This window comes from Verticillium nonalfalfae, assembly GCF_003724135.2.
Source record: "Verticillium nonalfalfae strain VnAa140/NRRL 66861 chromosome Unknown scaffold_88, whole genome shotgun sequence".
Taxonomy (NCBI): Eukaryota; Fungi; Ascomycota; class Sordariomycetes; order Glomerellales; family Plectosphaerellaceae; genus Verticillium; species Verticillium nonalfalfae.
In genome coordinates, this window is record NW_021167313.1 from 36,647 (window position 1) to 48,603 (window position 11,957).

The 11,957-nt window shown below is 58.3% G+C and overlaps 4 protein-coding genes across 4 annotated transcripts; 3 read left to right on the plus strand and 1 right to left on the minus strand.

The window, feature by feature from the left end:
* Positions 1-1,589: 1,589 nt before the first annotated feature.
* Positions 1,590-3,544, plus strand: D7B24_009090 (uncharacterized protein; the record flags this gene model as incomplete). The annotated part of the gene is made up of 2 exons (XM_028643168.1): positions 1,590-3,244; positions 3,310-3,544. 2 exons carry the CDS (start codon positions 1,590-1,592, stop codon positions 3,542-3,544), a joined length of 1,890 nt encoding a protein of 629 aa, XP_028493147.1.
* Positions 3,545-4,760: 1,216 nt separating this feature from the next.
* VMA1 (H(+)-transporting V1 sector ATPase subunit A) lies at positions 4,761-7,098 on the plus strand (the record flags this gene model as incomplete). The annotated part of the gene is made up of 7 exons (XM_028643169.1): positions 4,761-4,769; positions 4,928-4,964; positions 5,038-5,059; positions 5,148-5,196; positions 5,257-5,341; positions 5,398-6,962; positions 7,042-7,098. 7 exons carry the CDS (start codon positions 4,761-4,763, stop codon positions 7,096-7,098), a joined length of 1,824 nt encoding a protein of 607 aa, XP_028493148.1.
* A 787-nt stretch (positions 7,099-7,885) lies between these two features.
* Positions 7,886-8,482, plus strand: D7B24_009092 (uncharacterized protein; the record flags this gene model as incomplete). The annotated part of the gene is made up of 2 exons (XM_028643170.1): positions 7,886-8,294; positions 8,454-8,482. 2 exons carry the CDS (start codon positions 7,886-7,888, stop codon positions 8,480-8,482), a joined length of 438 nt encoding a protein of 145 aa, XP_028493149.1.
* A 942-nt stretch (positions 8,483-9,424) lies between these two features.
* D7B24_009093 (uncharacterized protein) lies at positions 9,425-10,466 on the minus strand (the record flags this gene model as incomplete). Its single annotated transcript, XM_028643171.1, has 2 exons — positions 9,425-10,214; positions 10,297-10,466. The coding sequence occupies 2 exons, from the start codon at positions 10,464-10,466 to the stop codon at positions 9,425-9,427; spliced, it is 960 nt and encodes a 319-aa protein (XP_028493150.1).
* Positions 10,467-11,957: the final 1,491 nt, after the last annotated feature.

Sequence of the window (11,957 nt, forward strand, 5' to 3'; positions counted from 1 at the left end):
CTCATGATTGGTGGGTGCCGTGGTCACGGGAAATTGGGGGAGGAGATCTTGCGGAGTCATGGTAGATTCGATTCCAATAACCGGTTCACCGCCTGTCGTCAGCTCTGGTAGGTCACCACCGCGCGCTGAACTTTCAATTCGGGTTTTCATTTAATTTGTCCAGCATTGACTTTGAGTTACCTACCTGATAAAGCATCTTCAGCAGTGAAGTAATCCGAATGGACGAGCCGAGCGACTCAGATTGATTTGCAAAGACGCAGCATGCTGGGCAGAGAGAAGCAAGTACCTGCAGATATCACCCTGGAAACCAGTAGTTACCAACCTGACGTGCATGATCTATTCCGGGTCCGTCCTCTGGGCCAGCGGACGCAGGCTGACCCGCTAGACCTAAAGAAAGTCGACGGACGGCTGGCACTGGGGCGGCACTGGACGTCGAAGGGGGTAACCCCCTGGTTCCCGCGATGCTTCTCCACGCCTCTTTGCTGCAAGCCCCTGAGATACGGCTACTCGAGGTGGATCGTCGCAACTCAAACATACGAAGATCCACCGGTTGATGTGGTGAACTACGGGCAAAACAACAGCTGACACCAGCGTTGCTCCCCAGCGACGCTGAGCAACGACGATACTCAGCCGACTTTTGTGAGGGAATTGGCGGGATTAGCATCGGGAACCCCCCCATCTGCCCATGTACCCGTTGTCTCTGGCCAGTCACTTGGGCTCGTCTCGTGAGACCTGCAGCAGCATCCGTCCGGGCTGGCCGTGTCTGAGCCCCCCCCCCATGGTGCATCTCGTTGTCGTGTTTAAAGCAAACACCCTGCCCCGATCCGATCGAAAGCTGGCGAAGGGGTCTTGGTCTCCCTTCTTCTCTTGACGCGCTTCACTTCTCGTGCCCCCCGGCTGGTCGTGTAGCATTCATTTCGACTTGTTCAACAACATCAACATTGCGCATCAAAGTAGAGCTGTTGCCCTTCTCCACTCCTTTCAAGGTTCATCCCAATCAAGCCAGTGCTGCGTCATAGCATCAGGACGGGAAACGAAACATCAAATTGGCATCAATGCTCCCGCCAACTCAACGTCTACCGCCCACTTCCTGTCTCTAATCCTCGTCCAAAACAAGCAAAGCTGTGGCCCTGTTCGTCATTTCATCTCCAAAGGCGAGACGACACGCGAAATCACATTCTCCGGCGTGTCCAGCTTCCCAGACGTCAGGCCCAGGCTCTCTTTGCAGGGACCACTCGGGAAACCCACAGCGTACCACTACAGCAGCTCCCCCCCTGTCAGCCCCTTACCTCCACTGAAGGGTCGCAATCTAAGGCCCTCCGCCTCGCCCAATCAACACCGCCAATCGGCCTGGAAGGCTCATTCGAACACCCCGTTCTCTCCGTCAAACCCACGCCCGCGTCCCCCCTCAGGCCTGGACCCCAAGCAAGACCCCCTGGCTGCACACGCTTCTTACTCGGTCAGGGCATCACATCCTCGATTGTCATCTCCTTACCCCGTCCACAATCGCTGCTACACCAGACCTTGCCCTGCCTTGCCGCCCTGCTCACGCTCCAACTCATCATGAGGAGCTTCCTCTCGTTCTCTCCATGACTGCCATTTTCCTCCTGCGCATCGCCCTCGTCTCGTCCTGCTCCGATACACTCCTTCACGCCCACCAGAAGCATCTGAATAACACCAAGGCATTCGTCGCCAGAAGAACGAACCACGCTCACTCCTCCGCTGGGAGACAGCGGCACCACAAGAGGTTGCACATTGCGCGGTCTGCCATTCATTTACACAAGCATCGACGGGCGCAGAGCAGGATCGACCCCGCCATTCTTCAACTGCAGTATCAGAAGCATCTCGCCCTCCACCTTGGCCTCGCCGACATGGACGCGAGCAACCAACATCTGCGTCGCCGCTCCTCCGCCGCCGACCGAACAACATCTCCCGCTCCTGTCACCCCCATGGCGGATCTCGATGCACACCTGGTGGCATGCACCTCGACGCCCTCACTGCCACCACGCCCGAGTCAAATGACAAGATCAGCCTCGGAGCTGTCGCGGGGCAGTTCGTCCGACATGGACGCTGAGGCCATGCCACCCCCACCGCCGCCTGCGGACGACTACTGCGTCGGTCGTTCGTCGCGGTCAACATCGAATGCGTCACGCAACGCCCATCGCCTCTCGCTGACACTTCCCATTGCCCTCCCCACCAGTGACCCGTCTCGTCCGCCCTCGACCATCCTGTCTTCCTACCCCGCGACGCCGATAGACTCGGCTCTCGCCTCTCCAGTCGATGCCAACGACTTCATCATTGCGATAGCAACTCAAGAGAGAAAGGTGCTCGAGCTCAGGGAAGAGCTGGCCCGTGCAGAAGAAGAGCTGCTCAAGCTGAAGAAGCACTGGACGACACAAGAGGCACACCAGAAGCGGAACCGGGGCCGCCACATCGAGCCATTACGACCTCTGGGACCCCAGCTCAACGGGGGCGCACCCGAAGATCTCTCCGCTGCCCGGCGCAGCGTAGATCTAGACCGGCGTAAAGCGTTCCTTCAGAACCAGAACACGCCCAAGGAACATCGGAGGCGCGTCATGAGAGGCGGCCACACGAGAACATTGTCCCTGCTCTCCCCTGCGAAGACGGATGGTGGGTTCTCCGTGCACGAGGACTCCGATGGCATGACTTCACCCGAGATCCCACCCATTGCCCAGCCCTTTGTCAATCCGGCATTGTCAAAACGCGCATCGTGGCAACCCCGGTCCTATCACCCGAACCAGCAGGGTGTCAAGCAAATAGCCGAGGACTTTAAGTCAGGCCTCTGGAGCTTTGTGGAAGACATTCGCCAGGCGACCGTTGGTGACGAGCCCATCAACGGCCGTAGCCTCCGCCAGAGCACACACGACGCACCGGCTAGAAAGGAAAGGCCGGTTTCGTTTGCTGCCGACCAGGAGACGATCAAGGCGTCGAGCTCCATGCGTCCCCGGGCGGGCCTCGATACGGCCTTTGACGGCCCCGCCGCGGAGACGCCTTCCCGGTCCTCAACATCCCTGGAACGGCCCCTGGCAAAGGCGAAAAACAAGTCGAAGCACTTCTCCTGGACACCACTGTCGTTCGACTCGATCGACGACAATGACTGGTCAAACTGGGAGTCGCCCTCAGTCTCCTCTGCCAAGTCCACACGCTGGAGCGGGTCAACCGTCAGCGGCGGTGAAGGGATAGCGTCCATTCCCGAGAAGGCTGACGAGAATGAGACACCACTGTAAGGAACACCCCGAATCAGACCGAGGGCTGTGAGCATTGTTGACTAAGACGATTCGTGACTAGTAAGAAGAAATCGTCTCGGACAGCCATGGCAATTGACACCAGAGTCGAGCGCTCTACGACGCCGATCCTCTCGCCGACCAAGCTTGAGGAAATTCTGCCAAACGTGGTCAATCGGCTCTCTCCCAGCAACATCAAACGAACGGCTAACATTCTCATGGATGAGTGGGAGAAGAGCCTCACCCCACCCCCTCGCGAGCGAGACACGCCTGTTGAGTCCAAGGAGAATCATGCGTGAGCGGGCACACGTGTGCTTTCACGCTTCCATCATGTATCAATAACGACTGAAGAACACGACGGGTGCACTTGGGAGAGCGACGGTATTTGGTCACAACAGAAACAAGAAAAGCAAATGGCTGGGCGGCAACCCGGCACCCGACAGGGTCACAACGTACATAGCACGGCAAGGGTGGGCAGAGGCCCTTTCTGAACATATGAAAGCCGAAGACGGGGAGGCTTGGATCAACGGTATCAGTTCAGGACTGGAGAACAGATGAGCACGAGATGGTTCGGATCTGAGAGGTGGCGTGGAAATGGTGTGCTCTTGGTGTCTCTAGGAGGTTTGCTTATATGGACGTAAAACGCCCTGTAGGATAATGATAATGACGCATGACATGAAGTGTAGGATACGAAATCTTGAGCACCTATGATGGCGAGGGAATCTTGGCCTTGAAGGAGGAAGCGTCCTGGGGAGACGAAACTCGTTGCAGGGGCTTAAAGAGGAAAGGAAGTTTGGTCGGAATTGAACCCCTACCAGCAAAAGCAGGGGGGTTCAACCGCCCACACGGCTCCATCTCCGACAGCTGTGGTCGGTTGGTCCACGTACCTCACATCCAAGAACAGCGAGCGACATCACCATCGACGCGACGACACAGCGCCCACGCCTACCGTTCATACCCGTGGTTGCTTGACAGGTATCGCAAGGTGCCACCAGGTGCATGCAGCCCGGATTACGCCCACGTCTCAAGGCGCGCCCTTCGCTCGTCGACTTGCTCGTGCGCGAGAAACAGGACCAAGCCAACCCGCTGTCGCCGTCGTTCGGGCCTACATCATCGCCTCCACCTGCGCCCGCGCCCGCGCCTGCACCTCCTCCACGTTTCGGCGGCTCACCAGCCTCGTCTGCAGCCACAGTCATAGCCACAGCCACACATACAGAGCGAGGTCCAGCCACAGAACCGCTGCCAAGTCCGCCCGTGCTCGGTTTGCCCGCGCCTCTCGTCCAGCAGCAGGCTGCCTTGGCCTGGCCCGCTACTGCTGCTGGTGCTGGCGCCGCTACTGTTGCTGTCGCTGCAGCTCTCGACGTAGCTTCTGCTCAACCTCTACCATCATCTCCTCCCAAAACCTTCCGATTCCCACCATCCGCCACTCCGACCCCGAACCTCCCAATCCCCAAGCTCGTGCTTCCCGAAGACATCGAAGCATCCAAAGAACGAGCGCCTTCACCACCGCCCAGCATGGCTCCCGTAAGCTGCGCCCTTTCCCTCCCCAAAGCTGTCCTGCCTTGGTCTCCATCGCTCTCTCCCAGCTGCGTTCCCCGTGCGGGAGATGATGCTTTTGCCCCACCGAGAGGCGTTGACGACATTCGGTGACGGACTTTCGCTGACCAGGCTTCGCGATGCAGAAAGGCAACAAGGGCGGCGAAGATGAGCTCAACTCTGGTAAGAATTGATTGTCCCCGCCTGCATCATGCATCCTTCTTCGTTATTCAATGTCTAACAAATGGCTGCACAGGCAAGATCTTCTCCGTCTCCGGGTTCGTTTCTCAGCTCTCTCCAAACGACCGCCGACCAGCGCGCCGCTGTCCCCCGTTTCGAAACCCCTCACGACTAACCCGAGTGCAGACCCGTCATTGTCGCCGAGGACCTGATCGGTGTTGCTATGTATGAGTTGGTGGGTTGCGATCCAAGAAGTCTGTGTGAATTGTTCGTCGTCTCTGACATGTGCATCTAGGTCAAAGTTGGCCACGAGAACCTGGTTGGTGAGGTCATTCGAATTAACGGTGACCAAGCCACGATCCAGGTCTACGAGGAGACCGGTATGTCGCGCCTGCCCCCCCACGACGCTATCTACATCCTGCTGACGAGCGAATAGCTGGTGTCACCGTCGGCGACCCTGTCCTGCGAACCGGAAAGCCCCTGTCCGTCGAGCTGGGCCCTGGTCTTCTGAACGGAATCTACGATGGTATCCAGCGTCCTCTGGCCAAGATTAGCGAGGAGTCCAAGTCCATCTACATTCCCCGCGGTATCGCTCTGCCCGCGCTCGACCGCGAGAAGAAGTGGGACTTCACCCCGACCCTGAAGGTTGGCGATCACATCTCGGGCGGTGACGTCTGGGGTACCGTCTTCGAGAACTCGTTCATCAGCACCCACAGGATTCTGTTCCCGCCTCGCGCCCGCGGTACCATCACCAAGATCGCCGGCAAGGGCAGCTACACCGTCGATGAGAAGATCCTCGAGGTCGAGTTTGACGGCAAGAAGACGGAGTATCCCATGATGCAGGTCTGGCCTGTGCGAGTGCCCCGTCCCTCGACCGAGAGGCTGTCTGCGACCGAGCCCTTCATCGTCGGCCAGCGTGTGCTCGACGCTCTCTACCCCAGTGTGCTTGGTGGCACCGTCGCCATTCCCGGCGCTTTCGGCTGCGGCAAGACGGTCATTTCGCAGTCCGTCTCCAAGTTCTCCAACTCGGACGTCATCGTCTACGTCGGATGCGGTGAGCGTGGCAACGAGATGGCTGAGGTCCTGAAGGACTTCCCCGAGCTCACCATTGATGTCGACGGTCGCAAGGAGCCCATCATGAAGCGCACGACGCTCATCGCCAACACCTCCAACATGCCCGTCGCCGCCCGTGAGGCCTCCATCTACACCGGAATTACTGTCGCCGAATACTTCCGTGACCAGGGTCTCGACGTCGCCATGATGGCTGATTCGTCCTCTCGATGGGCCGAGGCTCTTCGTGAGATTTCCGGTCGTCTCGGAGAGATGCCTGCTGATCAGGGTTTCCCCGCCTACCTCAGTGCCAAGCTCGCCTCTTTCTACGAGCGTGCCGGCCGTATCCAGACGCTCGGCTCGCCCGACCGTCTCGGCAGTGTCAGCATTGTCGGCGCCGTCAGCCCGCCTGGTGGTGATTTCTCCGACCCCGTCACGAGTTCGACGCTCGGTATCGTGCAAGTGTTCTGGGGTCTCGACAAGAAGCTCGCGCAGCGCAAGCACTTCCCCTCGATCAACACGTCGCTCAGCTACTCCAAGTACACCAACGTCCTGGACAAGTGGTACGAGAAGGACTACCCTGATTTCCCCCGCCTCCGCGACCGCATCAAGCAGCTCCTTTCCGACTCGGAGGAGCTCGACCAGGTCGTGCAGCTGGTCGGCAAGAGCGCGCTGTCCGACCCCGACAAGATCACGCTCGACATGGCGTCGATCATCAAGGAAGACTTCCTCCAGCAGAACGGCTACTCAGACTACGACCAATTCTGCCCGATCTGGAAGACGGAATGGATGATGAAGCTCATGATGGGCTTCCACGACGAGGCACAGAAGGCCATCGCGCAGGGCCAGAGCTGGGCCAAGGTCCGCGACGCGACGGGCGAGCTGCAGAGCCAGCTGCGTCAGCTCAAGTTCGAGGTTCCCTCGGACGGTGAGGAGCAGATTTGCAAGAAGGTACCGTGCCCCCCCCCCCCCCCCCTTCGCGACGAACACCGTGTGTATTGTGCGAGGTGATCATGCTGACCCGCCGTAGTACGAGGGCATCCACCAGCAATTGCTGGACAAGTTTGCCTCGGTCATGGACGAGTAGATGGGCGGCGGTGGCGACAGCGCGTTCAGGCTTCCGAGTCGCGTCGAGTCGTGCCGGGTGTCTGCATTGTAGGTATTCCTCCGGGTTCGATAGAAACGCTCCAGGGCAACGATGCATCGTGTTCTCTTGTTTTCTCCTATAGTTGTCGCGAGTAGGTCTATCGAATTCAGTTTCTTGTAACAGCAAGCTTCGCGACTGCTGTGCAGGTGTGTGCAGAGTCGTCGTATATCGCGCAGATGTCTCATGCGCACCCGTCGTCTGAGGTGCTGTCGCGTTGGGCCCTCGCCATTGAACGGTTCAACTGGCATGGCAGCATCGAACAGGCACAACAAAGCCGCCAAACGGATACTATCAACGGATGGTGCCCCCCCCCTCCTGATCTCACGTCGACCGGTCACTGCCCATGCCTGTCCCGAGCGACAAGCGCCGTTCAAGGTTGTGCACATCACAGAAACATGCGCGAAACCATTACTCTGCTGGTGCATTCTGTTCTGAATTTTGCCGTGTTGCTTGCGAGAAGACGGCCGTGTATTTTTGACAGCCAGAGGTGCGGCATGCCCGAGGCGCGCGAGAGAAGCATGTTGCCAGGCCATCTACAAGCTGATGCTGAATACGTCGTCGAAGGAACACAACATCGCGCCGAATACGTCTGCTGCCTGCCATCTACCATCCTCAGCTCAGCCTCTCTCTTCTTAGCAGGATGCATACACTAACAAGCCAGTCACGACGATACAAGACAGGGGGCCTACCTCCTGCATGTCTAACCCCCTCGCTGCCAAACCACGAGATGCACCCAGCTCCTCTGGTGCTGCCGTCCAACTCCAAGTTCGCCTCGACCAGCAGGATGGACAACGCCGTGGTAATGAGCACGGCACACTGCCTGGGTGCCGACACGGTAGCTTCGGTGCGGCGCGTAGGCAGCAGCTACTCGGTTCTACAATGCGCCGGCAACCTGCGGATCCTGACGCGCATCGCAGAATTTTATCACAAGCTCGACTACCAACCACCTCTACCGGCGGCAGATGCACCAGGACTCGAACCGGCCGATCGCCAAGCTCGCAACCGAGCTGGCGGCGCGCGCTGCGCCGGCTCCATCCGCGCCATACTCTTCGGTCACACGCACGCGGACGAACTGACGGCCGGCCTGTGGACCGTGGGGACGCAGACGTTTGAGCGGGATGACCGCCTGTTCAAGAGTTGCTCTGCAAGGAAGACAAGGAGTGTCGGGGTGAAGCCTTTGCACGGGCAGAGGCAACTCGCTCGATATGTGTAAGCTGAGGGCGGCGAGGGTCTGCTGAACCCAGAGACAGGCAGGATAGATCGTCGTTAGCTATGTTCGCTATTCGAGACGTCAGAAGATGGGGAATTGCGCGACATCCTCTGATTTTCATGGGTCATCTACGGTCAAGACGGGAACTGGTTTCATGGCCATTGTCAGCTTCAAACGAATGCTCGCATTCGTGAATTGTTCATCGGGCTCGTTTGGTCTTCGTAAAAACGCACATGAAAAACGCGTTGATTTATTTGCGTGCCTCACATTTGTGGGCTATTTGGGTCGCTAAAAGAAAAGTCTGATGTGGGTTGATACTGAGTTGCGCTACATTCGGGCAAGAGATCCTAGAAGACGAGGTAAGAGGCCACGAGAAGGACACGAAGGCAGTATTGATGGCGGAGACGCCGCCAGTGATCATCTGCTTGATGGAATCAACTTCGCCGATGAGACGTAGGCTGCGTTGCGAGTGTCAACTTGGTGGAGCTACCAATTTCCTTCCGTCAAGACTCACGAAACAGCAGTTGAGCACGAAAGATTGTGGTAGTCCACCGTAATTTAATTTTTCTTCCGCATGGATTCTATTGTCAAGACAAAATGGTATCATGAGACATCGCCCCTATTCCCCCCCCCCAACTGCACCCCGACTACGACCACTGCCATGCAAGGGCACCTTCTTGCGTGCTCTGTAGGTATTTGCAACAATAAAGAGAAACTTTCTTGACAAGTGTTAAAGAAAAGGGAAACGAGAATGAGGGTCCCCGTGCCGTGCGGAGATTAGAGGTGACCCCTTTTTCGAAGCCGGTCTTCCCCGGCCTGTAAGTGAAGAATAGAAATAACACGCCCGCCCATATAGTCCGGCGTGAGGTGGCGAGAGAGGAGAAAAGAGGTCGACGGAGAGGAAGAGGAATAGAGTGGACGAGATTTTTTGTCGAGCTGGCTTGGACTATCTTCGAACGTATTAGGTCCCTCTATTTCTTTCCTCTCATGAGAAGTACATCCTTTATGTTCTCTACTCTCCAGCCACCCGATCCGCCGTGCTAGTGCCGAGACCGACTAGGAGATGGTCAACACCATGGGGCCAGCCAGGGTGATGTCGTCGGTCAAGGCGCCGTTGATGGGGGCAGAGCTGGTGAGCGTCACGTAGGTCACACCGGCCAAGCCCTGGGGCACCTCGCAGCCCGTCTGGGGGTTGAAGGCGGTGAAGGCGGTGCCGCCTGGAGAGATTCCGCCCGAGGTGAAACCGCAGGCGACGGCCTGGGCCGTTGTGTCGGCCTGGAGCTGAATGGTGGAGCCAATGGCGACGGCAGCGGGCGCGGCAGGGGACGTCATCTTCAGAGCGGGGAAGGCTTGGATGGCGAGGTTTGAGCCCTCGGGGCACGAGGTGATGAAGGGGGCGGCGAGGGAGAAGACGGCGCGGGGGCCGAGGGGTGTATCGAAACCCTGGGGGATGGCGACCTGCTGGGACGCGGCACGGATAAAGGTCTGGTGGCGAGCTTCCACCGTCAGGATGCTGCCGGCGGTAGCGAGGATGGACTTGTCCGCAACGAGGGGCGCGGCGCCGAGGTAGGCCGAGACACCAACGTTCTCTAGGACGGCGGCCGTGGCGACCATGCCGGCGGCGTCGGTGAAGCCAAAGTTGTACTGGCACGGCTGCACGGGCTGGGTACCGGCCTGAGCAATGGCCGACTGCAGTAGGGTGACGTGGGAAAACTCGGTGGCGCCGACCTGCGTCAGGTCATCGACTTGCTTCGCGTTCAGGCCGAGAGCGGCGAACTGCTCGGGCGGGAACTGGGCGAAGCCTTGCTGGTAGAAGGTACCCTCAAGCCACTCAAGCGTCAGGGCGCTGCGTTTGGTCAGCTGATGATTCTAGAACGTGGGTGACGCAAAGTCGGGGGGACCCAGTCAGGAGGGCCAGGAGGGCTCACAATTGCAGAATGTCAATATCTGTCAGGCCTCCCTGTTGCGCATCGGCGTTCTGTCGCTTGGCGAGATGGTACAGCTTCATCTGCTCGGCGTTGAGCCTGGGCGCGGCGGGGAAGGCGGTGGCAACGGCGGCCAGGGCGGCGATGAGGGCGGTCTTCATGGTGAAAGGCATGTTGGTGAGGTATGGTGATGGAGTTGTCCTTCTCTTGTCCTTGCGTCTCTTTCTGTTATATGATGAATCGTCGTTGAGTCTGAGACCAGCGCTGCTGTCTGAACCGGTATGATCGATGTAGTAGTCGTTGAGGAGGGGTATTAAAGAATAGCGGAGGAAGTACCAGAGTGAATGACAGTAGATCCCGAACTAGACGAATAAAAAAAAGTCCCTGACTTTTTGTTGGATATAGAGAGTGAAACGAAGTAAACGTAAATGAAGCAGCAGACCAGCGCTTTTGGTTGTTGAGTGAACGGCGGAGAACTGAAGAGCGGGATGAGGAGAGAGAGAGAGAAGAGAAGGACTGAAACTCAGAGAAGCGTGGGAAACGGGGACAACAAATAGAGGTTGATGGAGCACAGCCCAAACATTACGCCATGGGAGGGACATGTCAAGAGCATGGGGGCGTGCTCCCGGGATCTCGAGGGATCTGTGGGATCTCTGGCAGGTTTGCCGCGCTTCCGCTGGGAGATGGGGGCTCCGGTGAGAGCTTGCGAGGTAAAACCCAGCGGCACGCCAGCGTTCCGTCGGCTTGGAGACGACGAGGTAGCATCAGCGCTCGAACGCACAACCGCTGGACCATGGCCTTGGCAAGGGGGTCCAAGGGGTAGAGGGGGAGAGGGGGGAGGGAGGAAGAGGTCAAGCTTCAGACGAAGCACGGCATGGGTATGGGTATGGGTATGAGTATACAGGGTTCACAGAATTGAGAGAGCGGGATAGAGAGAGAGAGAAAGAGAGAGGAATAGAGACATTCAGAGGGGCAACCATGGCGAGACGGCAAGAGGGCCACGCGCAGAGTTCAGATGGCATGCGCGTTTGGCAGAAGGCTCAAACAAGCATATCCAATCGGAGGCGCACAAACGCCCGACGCAACCCAAATCGATAGCCCGGGCCGGCATGGAAGGTACGAGGGACAGCGACAGGGAAGCGATGATGGGACGGCAAGAGGCAAGCTGCGAGGCTACGAACGCGAAAAAACACGGGGATGGAAGGAAGGTGTTTCTGGTCCCGGCCAGGGTCCGCCCCCTCCCCCTTGCCAGTCCGGTTCAAGGTGGAGCGCGCCGTGTAGCATTCTGCGCCCGGGTCGCCCACAGGCCGTCCGCCGAAACGGTCCTGACACACGGCATCATGGTGCAACAGTCGCAAGGCACGACCCCCTTCCCGAGCCCCACAGCTGCTGGCTGAGCTGCAAAGCTCTTTCCAGGTAGGTAGCTGTCTTGGCTGCCAAGCGCGCCGCCACAGCGCCTCCTGTCAGTATCAAGGTCTCATCATGTGCTGTACCTACCTACCTAGGTTACGTGCCTTAGGTAGGTACCTTTTTTAAGGTAGGTAAGGTAGGTATGACAAGCAAGCCACCTTCCCCATAGCGCATTCATTAAGAACCCCACGGAGCATCTGCACCATGCGCACACCTCCTGCATATCAACTCCTGCACCCCGACCTCCTGCCCAG